General features: G+C 49.2%; 1 protein-coding gene across 4 annotated transcripts; it reads right to left on the reverse strand.

Moving 5' to 3' along the window:
- Positions 1-6: 6 nt before the first annotated feature.
- On the reverse strand, positions 7-13,196 carry LOC102372534. Of its 4 annotated transcripts, none has more exons than XM_025195416.1 (3): positions 13,063-13,179; positions 4,306-4,597; positions 7-2,590 (listed from the first exon to the last, which is right to left on the reverse strand). In XM_025195416.1, exon 3 carries the CDS (start codon positions 2,580-2,582, stop codon positions 1,209-1,211), a length of 1,374 nt encoding a protein of 457 aa, XP_025051201.1. In that variant the 5' UTR covers positions 2,583-2,590; positions 4,306-4,597; positions 13,063-13,179; the 3' UTR covers positions 7-1,208. The 4 variants fall into 4 exon arrangements, with proteins under 4 accessions (XP_025051201.1, XP_025051200.1, XP_006038903.1 ...); XM_025195415.1 differs by having other exon boundaries at positions 7-2,627; XM_006038841.3 differs by lacking the exon at positions 4,306-4,597 and having other exon boundaries at positions 13,063-13,196.
- Positions 13,197-13,944: the final 748 nt, after the last annotated feature.

The following is a 13,944-nucleotide window of genomic DNA, read 5'->3' on the forward strand; positions in this document are numbered from 1 at the left end:
CAACCAGTAGGTTGCTTTAGCAGTTAATTCTTGTGGTTGCGGAGGCCCTCACCACACATTACATATATTACACAATTCACTGGTTAAATTGTGAAATCAATTTAGACTGACACACATGCAAAGTAAGACTGGTTACATGTGCAAAAAGAATTATCATGCCATAAAAATGTCTATCAAGATACAAAACAAGCCAACTGGCTACGCAGTGATTTAAAACGTGTAACAGATTTATAGCTGGTTTCTGATTTTTGTTTGAACATGTGGCAGGGCCCTTGAAGCACTGAACATACCGAATACAGTGAAATGCTGAGAACTATCGAGACAACAAGCAGCAAACTCATGCCCATGATCTTCCCTCTGGCTTGGCCCAGCCAGTTGCTCTTAGCAAGTGCTAAGTGGCAAGAGGCTGCCTTTTGGCAGCTGGCATTCCTCTTTGTTCATTCAAGTTTTCCCAGTCTTCTTAGCAGCATGGTGCAGGGGAGCGTGGGGTAACAATGGGTGGAGATACACTATGCCTGCAGGGGCTAAGGGGGCAGGGTACTGTCCACAGATGGACCTGACCCAGTCACAGCGCAGCTGGCTCCGTTCAGCCTGAGCACACCCTTGCAGGGTTCACAATTCTGCTTTTCCCATGGGGCACTCTGGTTCAAGGGTTCTTCATTCTCCATACCTGTCCCATCTGGCTTCCACCATCCTGTTGGGGAACACCCATGAGAAACGACCCCATCTGCTGATTGCCAACCCCTTTCCCTAGCCCCACAAAAGGTCCAATTCCTTTCTGCTGATGATATTCTTCTAAACTAAGCCCAGGTGGCAGAAGCTGCTTTGCAGTGGCCTGCTTCAAGGCCCTTCCTTAATGGGTATAGCTTGGTGGGATGAAGTAGGATGGGAGTTACCTTTGAGGGATCTTCTAATTTGAATGAGTGGATGGGAGTCTTAACACCTGGCCACATTCAGAACTGAAGGGGCTGTAGACTGAAACGTACAGTCCTTCTCTAGTCCTAACATGCAGGTCCCCTTCTCATCTTCTCGAAGAGCTGATATGGAGATAAATGGAGCTTTACCAAAACAACCTTTGAGGCACTGGCTGGTTGAGGTCATCCAAAAGAAGATGTGAAAATTATTGATTGTGGAGTTTTGCTTGGTTCAGGCTAGTAGCTTGGACCTCAGTGAGGCACCAACTCATTTCTCTCAGCTCCCCCTCTAGCTCAGGGGTTCAGTTTGAGTTTCACCTTCTCTATGGTCTCCAGCCTGGTGCTGAGGTCCCTCTGGAAGTTGCCCTTCAGCTCCCCCACCAGCCTGGTGAGGGCCTCCTGGGCATCCTCACATCCTCTGTCCAGCTGGGCTTTCTCAGTGTGGAAACTGGAACAGTCCTTACCCAGGAGACGCCCCATTTGGCTGAGTAGCTCCATCAGGTATCTCTCAACTATTGTGGCATAGGTTTGGGAGATCAATTGTACTAGCTGAGCCACACTGACAGTGCTGAATGCCTGTGTGACCTGTTGGAGGTCGTTAGCCGAGTCCAAGCATTCCCTGATGTGCCAGTTGAGAGAGAAGTCCAACAGGTTGGAGATCATCTGGAAGAACTGCACCATCTTCACGCACTGTTGATGCAGGTTTCTCAAGGCCTCCAGTCCTTCTTCCAGGGAGGAGACGTACCCCTCCAAATCTCTTTCCCCCAGCTCACACCGATTCACAGCACACTGGAGTTCTGCCATCTCCTCGTTCAGGTGTTTGATCCTTTGGTAGTTGCTCTCCTTATCTTGCTGAGCCCCAACCAGCATCTCTTGGTTCTTCTCCAGTTTAGCAGTGTGTTTTTCCATCAACTGAGTCTCTCCCTTTGCTCCAAGAGCATCCAGAATGCTGGGTTTGTATTTCACTGCCTTCACAAACTCCTCGAAGGCTGCCTGCTCCTGATCTTCCAACTGTGCATGTGTCAGCTCAGCGCGGTTCTGTTCACACTTGGCAGGCTCCATCTGGATCCTTGCCCCTTCCAGCTCTTTCTGCATTGTCTCCAATTCCTTCTTATAGTCCTCTCTGGCATTTAGGCAGGCCTGATACAGCTCTTGCAATGCATCTCCCTGTTCAGAGAACTTGGCCCTCACCTCCTTGGCCAGGGTCTTGCACTCATCTACTTTTTCCTGCATGCCCTCGATCTGTGCCACAAGCTGGTCCTTTCTCAAGTTTGCATCCTGGAGGAAACCCTGCATGAGATTTGCCATCTTCTTGGGGACATTCTTCAACTGCAGGCTAATCAGGGCGGCGTTGTCCATGCCCAGCTGGAAGGCATCCCACACTCTGTCACATACTTCCTTCAAGCACACCTTGAAGGATTCAGGCTCTCTGAAGTATTTGTACCCACTGCTAGGGGCATTGCCATGGATGGAGAAATCGCCCTTCTCCACAGTGATGCACACCAGCTGTCCCAGCAGCGCCACGGTGATGGGGGCTAGCAGAAGGAACTTCTCCCAGTCAGCCTCAGGCCCCATCAGCAGCTCGGCCTCCTCACGCACCTTGCTCTCTTCCGCATAGCTCAGCTCAGATTTCATCATGGTGTGAGATGGTTCCTCCTCAGCTGCCATGGTGCAGCCTGTAAAACAGGGAACAGGGGTCACCCATGGGCAGATCTAGGATTTTGAAAAATGGGGTGCAGATGGTGAAGCACATCATCACACATTACACAATATAGATTTTTCTCCTGTTAAAAAGGAACTAGAAACTTTACCAATATGCTAGGGGTCCAGGGCTATATTAGTTTAAGATTGAAGCAAAAACAGATATTCATTTATTGGCACGTGTCTTACTATCTCATATGTCGTGTATAAAAAAACCCACAACAAACCAGGCAAAAATAACCAAAAGAGGTTGTTTCATTAGTCCCATGGTCTTTAGAATGAAGCAGACATCTCTTTCAGCTTCAGAAACCGAAATCTAGCCTTCTTGAGCATCTCAACAGTGCATTCAATACTGCACTGAAAGTTATTTCCCCGCCTGAAGCAATGTTCACCTGATGACGTTTTCACACCTGACTTTAATGTTTTTAGCAGGAGTTAAAAGCAGTCTGGCAAGGCTGAGAAATAGGAGCTTCGTGACCAGGAGCACGTAACAGACCGCAGAATTGCAGGAGCAAGGATAGCTAGATAAGCAGAACATCCCCAACATTAAAAAGGAAAGAGGGTGGTTAACACCTGTGGAATGAAGAGTTTAGAAGGAATGGCGTAGATTACAATAAGCCATGATCAGAGCTGTCCCTAGGGGTGTGCGGGGCCTGGGGCATATCAGCCTGTGCGCAGCCTGGGGGCGGTGGTGAGTGGCCGGAGGTTGCGGAGCAGGGCGGGGAGCAAGCAGATGGAGCCGGTAGCGCTCGGCAGTGGCGGTGCGCGGTGGCCACAGCGGGGCCTATACAGCACTGTCCATGGGGCCCCGCAAAGTATGGGGCCTGCGGCAGTCACCCTGGTTTGCACCCCCCTCCTCAGGGACAGCCCTGGCCTTGGTATCAATTGACTCCCTCATTACTGCCTGACTAGAAATGGTGCTGCCACTGCCAGGGAGTTGGTTTTAAACTTTGGGTGGAGCAGGAATTAAAGAGGGGTGCATCTGCACCCCCGTGGATCCACCCTGGGTGAAATCTCCTTGCTGGACATTCTTCTATACTCTGAAGCCCCCTGGGTCCACCCATTGTCCAGTCACCATCTCTGGCCTCTCAAATTTGCTTGACTCCTAGTATTGTACTATATGTAAGTTTTGAACCCTGCTGCCCTAGGCTGGAAGACCTGTCTTGAACCCTTCTTTACATTACCTCATTTTAAGATCATCCTCCAGAAAGGTTCACTCTACTTAGCATATAGGTGAATCCAGTAGTGCTCAACATTTTTCCCCGGGGCGCCAGATGCACAGTGTCCGGTCAGTCCACAGGCTGGATCTGGCTGGTGGTCCTGATCCAGCTCCCAGGGAAGGCATGGTGGGTCCCTATCCAGCTGCAAGAAGGGGAAGGAGAAGCAGCTTGGCTCTGAAGCAGCTGTGTGAGGTGAGGGGTAGGCGGCATAGCCTGGCCTCAATCTGGCTGCATGGGGGGGTGTGGGGGAAGGGAGCATGGCTCAGCCCGCATCTTGCCCTGTGCATCATGGCAAACATTAAGTCTGGTTTCACATGCTAAGTAGCAGAACCCACTCTTACTGTATTTATTGAATATGATGCACACTGACATTTCTACCTGCTGTTTTGTTTTTTTTTTGGGGGGGGGGGGGCATGCTGCATTTGGGAAAATATGGTATAAAACACAGAACCCACTCCTTGTTTCTGTACCTTATTTGATCCTGGGAGCAGGGTAGTTACTCAGGTGTCCCCCCTCTCTTCCCCACTCTTCCCATCATCATGCCCCAGACTTCAGGTTATAGACTTGTGCTGTCTCTCCCTTTCTGACCACATAACTCTTGAATTCCCTTCTGCACAGGGGCAACAGCTTCTGCCGGAGGGGTGGAGAGTACCGTCCCCTGCAGGTATGCTCTCTTCAGAGCAGCTTCTCCTGGAGGAAGGAGGTAGGAGACATCAGGTTGAAGCCTGTCAGCAGAGGAGGGAAGTGGGCCCGGGTTTCTCACTGCGTTGAAAAGAAAAGAACCAGTGGCCCATCTAATACATGCAGAGTTGGCATTTTTAGATCATGTCTGGTAAGACTGAGCTCTTCAGACACAGCAGAGGAACACCTCAAAGCCAGTCTGGGCTTAGGCATGAGCTACTTGCCGAGCTGCTGCTCCCTGCCCAGTCTGCTGCTCTGCTTTCTGCTCTGTGCCCTGAGCTCCCTGCCCCACCTGCTGCTGCTTTTTCCTTCCTGCCTGACCTGCTGCTTTGCGTTCTTATGCCTGCCCTTTGCTCTCCGCCCAATCTACAGCTCTTCTTTTTGCTCCCTATCTGCCACTGTGCTGCTTATAGTTTCATAGACGTTAGGGTCGGAAGGGACCTATTAGATCATTGAGTCTGACTCCCTGCCCTGGGAAGGAATGAGTGCTGGGGTCAGATGAGCCCAGCCAGGTGTCTGTCCAATCTCCTTTTAAACACCTCCAAGGAAGAGGACAGCACCACCTCCCTTGGAAGCTTACTCCATATTTTGGCAACCCTCACTGTAAACATTTTTTTCCTGATGTCCAATCTAAATTTGCTCTCTTCCAGTTTGTGGCCATTACTTCTAGTTACCCTGACATTGTATGTCCAGCAGAGGAGGCTCAGTTGTAGGTCCATGTACCCTCCTGATTTGCCATGTGCCAACCACTGAGACTAGCCATACCACTTGTAGCATCCACGTTACAGGATGGGCACCCCTGCTTTATGGTATGAAGAAACATTGTATTTATCATGGGTGAATGCCTTTTTTCCTGGTACTGTACAGACATACACGTCCATTATCCTGCTCCAGTTCACTCTAAAACAAGCTGGATAAAATGCAGTGACACTTTATCCTGAGACATCGTTGTGCACATCTGTACAGTGACTCCGGGGTCAAGCTTGAGAGGGTCATGCTCTGAGCTGGGACAAATCCTGGGGCGATCAATGACACGCTTTAATGACACAGTCAAGTCATATGAGGCATCTACTTATAGCCTTAGTGTCCCTGTGGCTGAGATCCCCTGTCTCCACCTCACCTGGAGCACCATGTCCAGTTTTGGACCATGCACTTCAAGAAGGATATGGACAGACTGGAAAACCAAAAGCATTATAAGAACGCAAGAATATAAGAACTGCCATTTACTAGGTCAGATCATAGATCCGTCTGCTCACTCTCCTGTGTCACACAGCAGCAGAGAGCAAATGCTGAAAGGGTGAGGGAACTGGGTCTGAGCAGGGTTTTGTTCACTGTTCCTCTCTCTGTTGCAGCTGCTAGTATTTAAGGTCCAGGAAGTTCTGATCCAGAGGCTGCCCCCCATGGGCGACTGGTGCCACCGTAGGCCAGGGCGGGGTGGGGGGGGTGGATGTGCCCCCCCTGCGACCAGTCCCGCTGACTGGGGGGTGGGGGGGGTCCCCTCGTGGCTGATCCCGCGACGGTTGATCACTGCAGCTGCTTCTGGGAGTGGCTCTGGTGACTGGCCGATGCTTGCAGGGGGGGCACCAGTGCTCCCACCTGCCCCCCATGCCCATCACCTAAGCGGGGAGTGCGGCCAGTCAGGGAGTGCACCAGCGCTCTCCAGGAGTGCACGTGCACCCCCTATGCGTCGCCACTGCTGCCCCGCTCTCTCCCATGTTCAATAGCTACTAATGCGCCTTTCCTCCACAAATGTGTTCAATCTCCCTTCGAACCTGGCTAAAGGGTCAACCTCCATGTAGCTGGTGGCAACGAGTTCCATACTTGAATGACACGTTGGGTGAAAAATAAATCCCTTTTTTTTTCATTTTAAACTTATTCTCTCTGCTATGTGTTGCAACCCCTAGTTTTTGTATTGGGAGAGTGAAAAATAACCCCCTTATTTGCTTCATTTCCATTATTTTGGATTTTGTTAACCCTTCTCATGTCACCCTTCAAGCATCTCTTTTCTAAACTGAACAGGCATGGCTTCTTTAGTCTCTCCTCATATGGAAGCCCCTCCATCCAACCCATCACTCTCGGTGCCCTTCTGCAGATCTTCTCTAGTTCTTCTATCTCCCTTTTTGAGGTGTTAAATCCTGGGGGCTGTTAACAGGAGAGTCACTTGCAAATCAAGAGAAGTGATTCTCCCAGTCTATCCAGCATTGGTGAGGCCTCCCCTGGAGTGCTGTGTCCAGTTTTGGGGCCTGCGTTTCAAGAAGGATATGGACAGATTTTTAAAAAGAGTCCAGCAAAGCGCAAGACAATTGATCAGGGGCCTGGCAGACCAGACTGTTGGGGAAAGGGTGAAAGAACTAGGGTTATTTAGTCTGGAGAAGACAGAGGGGGGATTTGATCACAGCCTTCAAATCCCAGAAGGACAGAGAGGATGGAGATGGGCTTTTCTCTCTGGCTGTAAATGACAGGACTAGGAGCAGGGGACATTGAGGTTGGAGGTGAAGAGGATCACTGTGACTAGGAGGGGATCCAGGATTGGACCAGGCTGCCTGGAGAAACTGTGGAATCAACTTCCTTGGAGATTTTTATGAGCCAATTAGACAGACACGTGCCTGGGATCGTTTAATCAGGGATTGTGAGGTTCTGCAGGATAGGATTTTACTGGGGGAGATTTCACGATGTAAGATTTGGGAGCGCAGTATGTGGGCTGCGGAAGATTCCCAGAATGCCTCCCTGACAACAGCAAGATAATGTCTCCCTGACACCTGCAAGATAGCAAGAAGTTCAGAAAAAGGTCTCATTATAATGCTAAAAATCACACCCCCTGGGCAGAGCAAAGTATGTTAATGAAACATACATGTATGCAAATGAGATACATGGCTAAAACATAGGTATAGAGACATGCTCAGTAGAGAACGTCTTATGTCAGTGGCTTGTAACCAATCACTGAGCGATACACTTGCAAACATATGTATAAAAGGTACCCAAAGGTAGTAACCTGTGTGGTTGTTACGTGAACTATCCGCTTGCACCATTTATTGCTGGCAATAAAACTTCCTCTGTACTTCCACCCCTGGTATACTTATTGGCGCTTGCATACTGGGCATGATCCCAGACTTGAGCTGGGGCACAACACAACAGGATGATCCCATCTTGAGCAGGGGGCTGGACTAGATGTGGCCTTCGGAGGTCCCTTCCAGCCTGACTTTCCTATGATCAGGGTAAAAATGAATGCCTGCCTCTCCAGCCAAGTCTATACTGAAGACCATGGGCTCCTCAGAAAACACGGGATCTACACAGTTTGTGATCCAAGTGCTGCTGAAAAACTGGGGACAGCTTGGGGATTAGCACATAAGAATGCAGTTTGAAAGAGTTGCTTTACAGCGAGAGAGGAAAGGAATTTGGTCCATTCAGCTGGCTGAAAAGAAGGGTTAGAGGTGGCCCAATTATTTATGGGAAGAGAAACACTGTCTGGGCTGACAGAAGCTTTTATGACTGAGAAGTTTTCTAGTGAAACAACTGAATCCCCGCTCCCTTCACCCCAAGGAATCCCACTACATTTGTAATGAATAAATGCTTTCATTATTCCAATCTTTTTATCTTTGCCTGGCTCAGTTTAGGGGGATTTTTAGCACCAACAGGTTCATTGCAACTGTTATAATTCACAGGGCACACATTGCCATGGAGACAGCCATAAAACACGTGGGCTTGTACAAACCAGTCAAACAGCATGAGGATTTGGAAGGGTTGCATGGATTTCTTCTCCTTTGTCAAAAGCCACTCAAAATATTTCATTTCTACCAGGCATAAATCATAGAAAATTCAGGCTGGAAGGGACCTCCAGAGGTCACATCTGGTCTAACAGGGGCTGAGGCAGGATCATTTCCATCCAAACTGTCCCAGACACATCCTTGTCTAACCTGGTCCTAGAACTATACAACAAACCTGTTGCACAAGTACAAGGCCCATTGCCAAAGGCACCAAGAGCCCTTGAAGCTATCAAAGGTAAAGCAGGGGGACAAGGGCTATCAGTGTCCCATCCTGTGCTTTCTGTCCAAGCTGTTGCTCTGCTTTCTGCTTTGTGCCCTGTGCTCCCTGTGTGATCTGCTGCTCTGCTTTCTGCTCCCTCCCTATCTGTCACTGGGCTGCTTGTCCCATCCCTGATCCACCATGCGTCAGGAACTACAGGATGCTCTGGCACCGTTGAATGAAACGGCAACGGAACAGCAGACGAAAGTCAAGGTTAAAATGATGCACATAAACAACGATAACCCAAACTATACCAACGCTATGATGGGCTCTACATGAGCTGCTATCACAGAGGAAAGAGATCTGGGACTCATTGTGGACCCCTGGATACAAACATCAAGAGGGATGTGCACAACCTCGAGAGGGTTCAGAGGAGGGTTCACAACTGCTCATATGGTTAGGGGCCTGCAGGCAAAGCCTTACGAGGAGAGATTGAGGGCCCTGGATCTCTTCAGCCTCCACAAGAGAAGGCTGAGAGGTGATCTTGTGGCCACCTACAAATTCATTGTGGGGGAACAGCAAGGAATAGGAGATGCTCTGTTTACCAGGGCACCCCCTGGTGTAACTAGAAACAACAGCCACAAACTGATGGAGAACAGATTTAGGTTAGACATCAGGAAGAACTTCTTTACGATAAGGGTTACCAGAATCTGGAATGGGCTTACAAGGGAGGTGGTGCTCTCCCCGACCTTGGGGGTCTTTAAGATGAGGCTGGACGTGCACCTGGCTAGACCCCAGCACTTTTTCTTACACAGGGCAGGGGGTTGGACTCAATGATCTGCTAAGGTCCCTTCCAACCCTAACATCTATGAATCATCTGTGCTCAGCAGCCATCAAGGAGCCAAACAAATTGTTAGGATTAAGAAAACTGTAAATAGAATGGAAAGTCTCACAATCCCTTTTTATAAATCCATCCTGTGTCCACACCTTGAAGACTGCCAAGTTCTGGTCCCCACACCTCAAAAAAGACCAAGAAGAACTAGAGAAGGTCCAGAGAAGGGCAACAAGGCCGATGGGTGGCATGGAGGGGCTTCCCTATGAGGAGAGACTAAAGAGGCTGGGCCTGTTCAGTTTAGAAAAGAGACTCTTGAGGGGGACATGAGATGGGCTTACAAAATTTGAAATGGGAAATGGAAAGTCAATAGGGATTTATGATTAACTTTCTCTCCGAATACAAGAACTCAGGGTGACAAGATAAAACTAGTCCAAAGTACATTCTATGATTCTATAAAGTTTAAAATGAACAAAAGGAAGGTCTTTCTTCACATCGTGTGTCATTAAAGTGTGCGACTTGTTGCCACCAGATGTGGTGGAAGCCAATAATGTAACTCAGGAGTGGGCCATATCCAGTCCATGGGTCCCATCTGGCTCACCATGTGATTTTATCTGGCCCACAGGCTTCCCAGAGGAGTCCTAAGAGCTGAGTGTGGCAGCAGGTAGTGGGGCCAGGCCACAGTGCATGGCTTCTCCCCGGCAGTGTGCAAGTCCTGTGGGCTGCAAATGAGCCACGGGGAACCCCGTGCAATAGAGGCAGGCTGGCCTGGCACAGCTCCTTGCCACCATGTAAAGCTCCTGGAGCTGGCTGGAGCCATGCGGTGCCCGTGCAGAGGAGCCCTGCTGCCTGCTGTTGCTGCTGCCACCTGCGGCAGGGCCTGTGCACTATGGGGAAGGGCATATGGGAGGGTCCCCCAAACACCCCCATCCTCCCTTACATCCCACAAACCCACACCCTGCCCATACCCCACCACATATACACACCCCCACACTGCACAACATATCTCGCAACACCCCCACACAGCCATACCTTTACAAACCCCGGCCCACACACCCCACAATACACCCCACCACCCACACCCCACACACAATGTACAAGAGTAAGACTTTATTTTTTTTTACCTATTATGCCATTACCGCTACATACTCTATACAAACACATGTAAATCAGGACCAAAATATTTTTTTGAAATAAAATTAAAATATATTATACTAGATGCTTGACTTTGAGTATATGATTTGGGATTGGGTGGGGCTCCAAGATGGCAACCTGCTCCTCCAAAAGGAGTACTTCTGGGATCAGGTTGGGGAGTAAGCAAAGGCCAAGGGTTAAGGGTGGGATGTCTGGTCCCAAGACGGTGATCAGAGGGTAGGGCACCTATCAAGAGGAGGCCCTTGACAGCTCACCAAAACTCATTAAGCTGTCCTCCAGCTGAAATAATTGCCCGCCCCTGGTGTAACCAGATTCAAACAGGGATTGGGCACGCTCTTGTAGGGCATAGCTATTGAGCATGGGAGTTGGGGGCACAGCCTCTGAATCAGAACTTTCTAGACCTTAAATGCTGAAGGCTGCAAGAGGAAGAGGAACTATGGAAAAGCCCTGGTCAGGCCCACTTCCCCCTTCCTTTCAGCGTCTGTTCTCTGCTCCTGTGTGACACCAGAGATCGGGCAAGACAGACTTGTGATCTGACCCAGTAAATGGCAATTCTTATATCACTACAAGGGTTGTTAACATGCGCTGGAGAGATCCCCCATTATGGCTGTGCAGATAAGATGGAGGAATGGTAGTTATTAAGGAAGCTTCACAGTAATAGGTGGGAAAAGGTGCCCAAGATCCCACTGGTTGAGAATAATAATCCCCTGGTAAATCTGGTCCCCAGATTCATGGCCCAAGCCCTCAGGGGTGCTGCTCCACCATGGTGCTGAATTTACAGCACGTGGGGAGGTGTCCCTTGCTTTGGCTGTCTCCACCCTGGACTCTTAGCGAGATGCTTATGCCACCGTTACATAAGCCAAAACCAAATGGCAGTGTCATCTATTTCAGGGGTTTTCAACCTTTTTTAACAAGTGTACTCCCAGCAGACGGATGTGGAGCAAGGGGGGGAGGGGGGAGCACGTGGCCATGCACAGAGTGGCGGCAGTGCGGGGTGGTGGCAGCAGTGGCTGCGTGTGAGCTCCCCCCACTCGCTGCGACCAGCAGGGCAGCGCCTGTGCAGCCCAGAGAGGAGCCGCTGCCCTCACCCCCTCGCCCAGCTCCTGGGAGGCAGCGGCGTGGGGTGGTGAGTGGCAGTGCTCTGTCCCCATACGCCTACACATACCCCTACCCTAGGGCCTTCCCAAGTATCCCCAGGGGTATGTGTACCCCCCTTTACAGCCCCTGATCTATTTAATTGGGGAGATTAAAAATAAGGGAAAAAAAACCCAAACCAAACCATGATGGAAAAATTAGTCTGGAAACCACGCTAGGGGCTGGAACCTACAGAAGCAGGATGTTGGCTGCTGTGGTCCTCCCGCACTACCTGGGGCAGGCTTGGTGTGATATGGTGCGTTGTGTTAGGGCTCACAGTCATTTTATGAAGGGTTGAGATTATGTATTCATCCGCGACGGTTTGGATGGGGCTGATCCTGCCTCAGGCAGTGGGTTGGACTAGATGTGACCTCTGAAGGTCCCTTCCAGCCCAACATCTCTAGGGTGCTAGGAAGGGACAATGATTTGACATCAATTCCAGTAACACCCACAAGCCACACAGTCAATTCTGCACAGAGGCTCAGAGTCAGACCAACTATTGAATTATCAGGAAGAAATTTCAGCCCCTGATCTGACTGGTACGGATTGGTGGGGGTTTCCTACTTTTGGAGTGGGGGGCACGGCCCGTTTCCTTGGATCTCTTGAACATATATTAACAACCTTTTAAAGCAGCATGGCATCAGCTTCTGTGCTTCCTTTCCTTTCCCTGCAGTAGCTTTGGGTGTGACAGTCCTGTGTTGTGTCAGGGCTGATGGCAGTTTTAGGAAAAGAGGCTAGACAGTGGATTTGTCTGGGGTGGTTTGGATAGGGCTGATCCTGCTTCATGCAGGTGGTTGGGCTAGGTGTGACCTCTGAAATTAAATGATGGATTTGTATAGGGTAGTTTGGATAGGGATGATCCTGCTTCAGGCAGGGAATTGGACTAGATGACTTGTGAGGTTAACTGTGAATTTGTATAGGGTGGTTTGGATAAACCTGATCCTGCCTCTGGCAGGGGGTTGCACTAGGTGCAACCTCTGAGGTTAAATTATGGATTTGTAAAGGGTGGTTTGGATAGGGACGATCCTGCCTCTGTCAGGGGGTTGGACTAGATGATTGCTAAGGTTAAGTTCTGAATTTGGATAGGGTGATTTGGATAGGGGCTTAGACTTGATAACCTCTGGAAGTCCCTTCCAGCCCAGCTCCTCTAGATTTTCTATGGTTTCTACGTCTTGCATCCGGTGAGACCTTGTGTCCCTCCCCTTGACTGCAGAAAAGTGGTGAGCCCGAGCAGGGAGATATGCCGCGCTGACTCTTGGGATGCAGAGCTTTCTCCCCAGTCCAGAGACAGCTCCCCAGCTGATGTGCAGCACCACGGCAGTCCAGAAAGCTGGATCCCCAACTGGGGGAGATGCCCAGAGAAATCCAGTAAAAAAGCTGCTGACTAACAGCAGGGAAGGAGCTGGCTCCAAAGGGCCTTTTCTCTTCTCCTGGGCCTGCCCCCAGGCTGCAAAGAACTCACCTTTTTAATATGCACCAGTCGTCCCAATGTCCCGAGCTTGCAATGCTTCCTGCAGCCAGCTCCAGGCTCCAAGGCAGGAAGGTGAACAGCAAAGGCAGGGCCCCATGCAGATGAAAACTCATATTACCAGGGCGGAAATTGTCTTCTTAAAGGGGCAGTACGCATCCTTAAAGCAATCCCCCCTTGCTTTCTGGGATTTGTGTTATAAGCTGTTATAAGCAGCATTTGATGAAGCAAGCTGTGGCATAGAAAAAGCTTATGCATCTCTGATTTAGTTGAAAAGGTGCATATCTAGCCTGCTTTTGGGCTGCAAATTACTCCCTCCAATCAAGCATCAGATAGATTTATATTAAACAGATGGCTGTGTTTCCACTGGAGGTAGGATCTTGCCATGTAGTGTAGTGATTTCTAACACAAACTCATAGCCCTACCCCCTTCTTTCCTTAAAAAATAATTTTTTTTTCCCAAGTGATGTATAAACTGCTCTAGTACAGCTGTGATGGAAAAAGCCCTTCAGTAGGGATTGCTTAGTGAATTTGGGAACAATGAAACTATATATGCTTATGCATACGTGTACACACGCACACACACAGACACACACAGACAAGCACATATGTGTGTGTATGTATATTTGTATATATGTGTGTGTATGTAGATAGGTGTATATATAGATGTTTATATATGCATGTATATGTATGTACACACACATATATACACACAGATATATATAGTATATATGTGTGTGTATGTGTATGTAATATATACACACATATGCTGCAAGCATATAGATATACGTACATATATACACACATACATACACACGTATATACATCTATACATAAACACACACTGCAAGACTACCTCCAAGAATCAAGAACATGG

Source organism: Alligator sinensis, unplaced genomic scaffold, assembly GCF_000455745.1.
Source record: "Alligator sinensis unplaced genomic scaffold, ASM45574v1 scaffold1243_1, whole genome shotgun sequence".
NCBI classification, from domain to species: domain Eukaryota; kingdom Metazoa; phylum Chordata; order Crocodylia; family Alligatoridae; genus Alligator; species Alligator sinensis.